At 26.5% G+C, this 2,603-nt stretch overlaps 1 protein-coding gene across 1 annotated transcript; it reads left to right on the top strand.

The window, feature by feature from the left end:
- Positions 1-570: 570 nt before the first annotated feature.
- Positions 571-2,552, top strand: ENU1_158310 (hypothetical protein; the record flags this gene model as incomplete). Its single annotated transcript, XM_008860780.1, has 2 exons — positions 571-1,817; positions 1,865-2,552. The coding sequence occupies 2 exons, from the start codon at positions 571-573 to the stop codon at positions 2,550-2,552; spliced, it is 1,935 nt and encodes a 644-aa protein (XP_008859002.1).
- Between the last annotated feature and the right edge of the window lie 51 nt (positions 2,553-2,603).

Raw genomic sequence — 2,603 nt, 5'->3', positions numbered from 1 at the left:
AGGAATCGTTCTTAACAAATAAATTGAGCATTGTTGGTGAATTTTTTTAAATTTATATTAATAAAATGAGAATTTATATTATTTCTATATTTTTATAGAATTTAATTTGGAGTTTATAGAATAAATCTGCAAAAAGAATAAAAGAAAAACAGTTTTTATAAAAATACATAAAATAATAAATTGGTTAATTGAAAAGAACAATGAACTTTGAGAGTCTTTGAGTTTTATAACATTAACTAATAAGAGATGATTATAACACACTTAATTGATAAAAATAACATAAATTTAATATTAAATGATAATTAATTTTTTTTAATTCTAAAAAGATAAAATTTAAAATATTAATGTTTCCAAAATGTTTTTATATATTTAATTCACTTTGTTATCCTTATACTTATTTTTTTTATCATATATCATTCGCTTTTTTTGCAGCTTAAGAATAAAAGTAATTCATCATGAATTATAACAGTTTGTTACACTAGTTGGATTTGTACATGAAAATGATGTTTATTGTATAATTTTTGAAAGATGTTTCTTAAAAAAGGAACTCAAAAATCATTTAAATAATTCATGAACAATTTAGATGTCTATTTTATAACTGATGACGATGATGAAAGTTTAGAAACAAATCCAGAAGAAGCGAATAATAAAGAAGAAATAAAGAAAGAAGAAGTGAATGATAAAGAAGAAACAAATCCAGAAGAAGTGAATGATAAAGAAGAAACAAAGAAAGAAGAAACAAATGAGTGTTGTAAAGATCAAGGAGAGGGTGATAGTTGTGTTACAGATAGAAGTCAATCACCAATTATTAGTTGCATGAAAGATGAACCAAATGATGTAAGTGATATTGAAGAGGATGTTATTTCTGATGATGAAGGTAACGTTTATTGGCAAATCATTAGTGATGAAATGTTAGAAGAAAGTTGGAAGAGTGCAATGGAAGAAATTAATCCATCAGTACTTAGTTATATAACAGGAAGTTATAAAAGACCATCACCAATTAAAAAAGAATTTTCAAATTCTATTGACGAAAAGAAATATTTGTCATTTATGAAGTTTCAAGATTATTGTAAATACTTAGACCAGTCTCCTGCAGATCCTAGTGAATTTACTGAAGAAAAAATGAGAGTGTCAATGTGTATTACTGAAAATGAAAAATATATTAAAAGAAAAAAGGAAGAAAGGAAACAGGAATTATTAAGTCAATATACTCAATGGATTAATGAAAATCAAAAAGATGTTGTGGGTTTAACTGGATGGAAAATTTTTGAAAGCAGAAAATATAAGTCTGAACCTAAATATTCAGAATATAAAAGGTATTTAAATTATACTTTTCTTAATGATAAACGAAGTTCTGAATTCAAAAAAATTCCATGCATCGGTGGAATGGACAAAACTATCTCTTCACCTAATGTAAGTCTAAATACTGTAAGTTTCAATAATCAACATGTTATTACATCTATTCCTAAAACAAATACTGTAATTACTACTAACAATTCTGTTATTCACAAAGAACCAAATCCAAGTACTTTTACTTATTCTGTTCCACCACCAATACCTAAAACAAATCCAATACTTACTACAACTATTCCATCAATCCAGCCACAACCAACCACCATCTCTTTTCAAAATAAGATTACTTCAGTCCCTAAACCAGAGACGGTTTATTCTACAACTACATTACAACCTCAAGTAGCACCCCCACCACCCCCACCAGCTTCTCATTCTAATGCCAATAATTCTAAATTCAGTAAAGAACTTCGTTCAATTAGTCAATTAACACAAGAACAAGCAAACGCTCTTGCTGAACAATTCACGTTTGTTTTATCATTATTTACATTGGTACAGTAAAATTTATTATTAGAAATTCAATACCAGGAGTTGATCCAATGTATTACTTCCAAACATTTAAATTGTTTTTTAAAAAATATATTAACTCATATGAACCATTGTTGAATATGCTTAAAGAAATGAATTCAGAACATCTGTTAAATGAAAAATATAGTGGGATTATTCAAGAAGTACTAAAGAAAGGGCCTTCTTTAGACCAAGTTGCTTCATTAGTTAAAAAAGAAGTTAATTTAAATAATAGGCTTAAGAAAGAAAGCTCAGGAGGTAAAAGTTTTATTGATGACCTTAAAAGTATGGGTATTAAAAGGCAAAAAGCAAGTATGGTACGTGCGCTTAATCCTCCTAGTCAAGAAATTAAAGAAAAGTATCAACAAATTGTTGATGAGTTATTGTTTGTTGTTTTTTTTTATTTTACTCATTTATACTTTGAACGTTTCAAAAATTCATATTCTAGGAAAATACCTAATTTTTTGGAACGATTTTCTCTTGATGATGTTGCCGATACTTTCCGTCCACTTTTTCAGTATAATGTAGATTCACCACAACTTATAATAGACTTTTTTAAAGGATTATTAGCCAGTCATAAAAAAATAGTTCAATTAGGTAGTACCGAATTAAAACAAAAAGTTGAAAGTTGTAATGGAAATATCACAAGTATAAAAGAAATTACTGATTCGTTTTTGGGAAGATTTGAAGAATAATTTAATTGATAGTAATTACAATTAAATAATACATTTATTTTTTATTATGAA

This window comes from Entamoeba nuttalli (genome assembly GCF_000257125.1).
Source record: "Entamoeba nuttalli P19 unplaced genomic scaffold asmbl_6685, whole genome shotgun sequence".
NCBI classification, from domain to species: domain Eukaryota; phylum Evosea; order Mastigamoebida; family Endamoebidae; genus Entamoeba; species Entamoeba nuttalli.
Note: the sequence above shows the minus strand (reverse complement) of the source record. Positions and strands in the feature narration are given on the sequence as shown.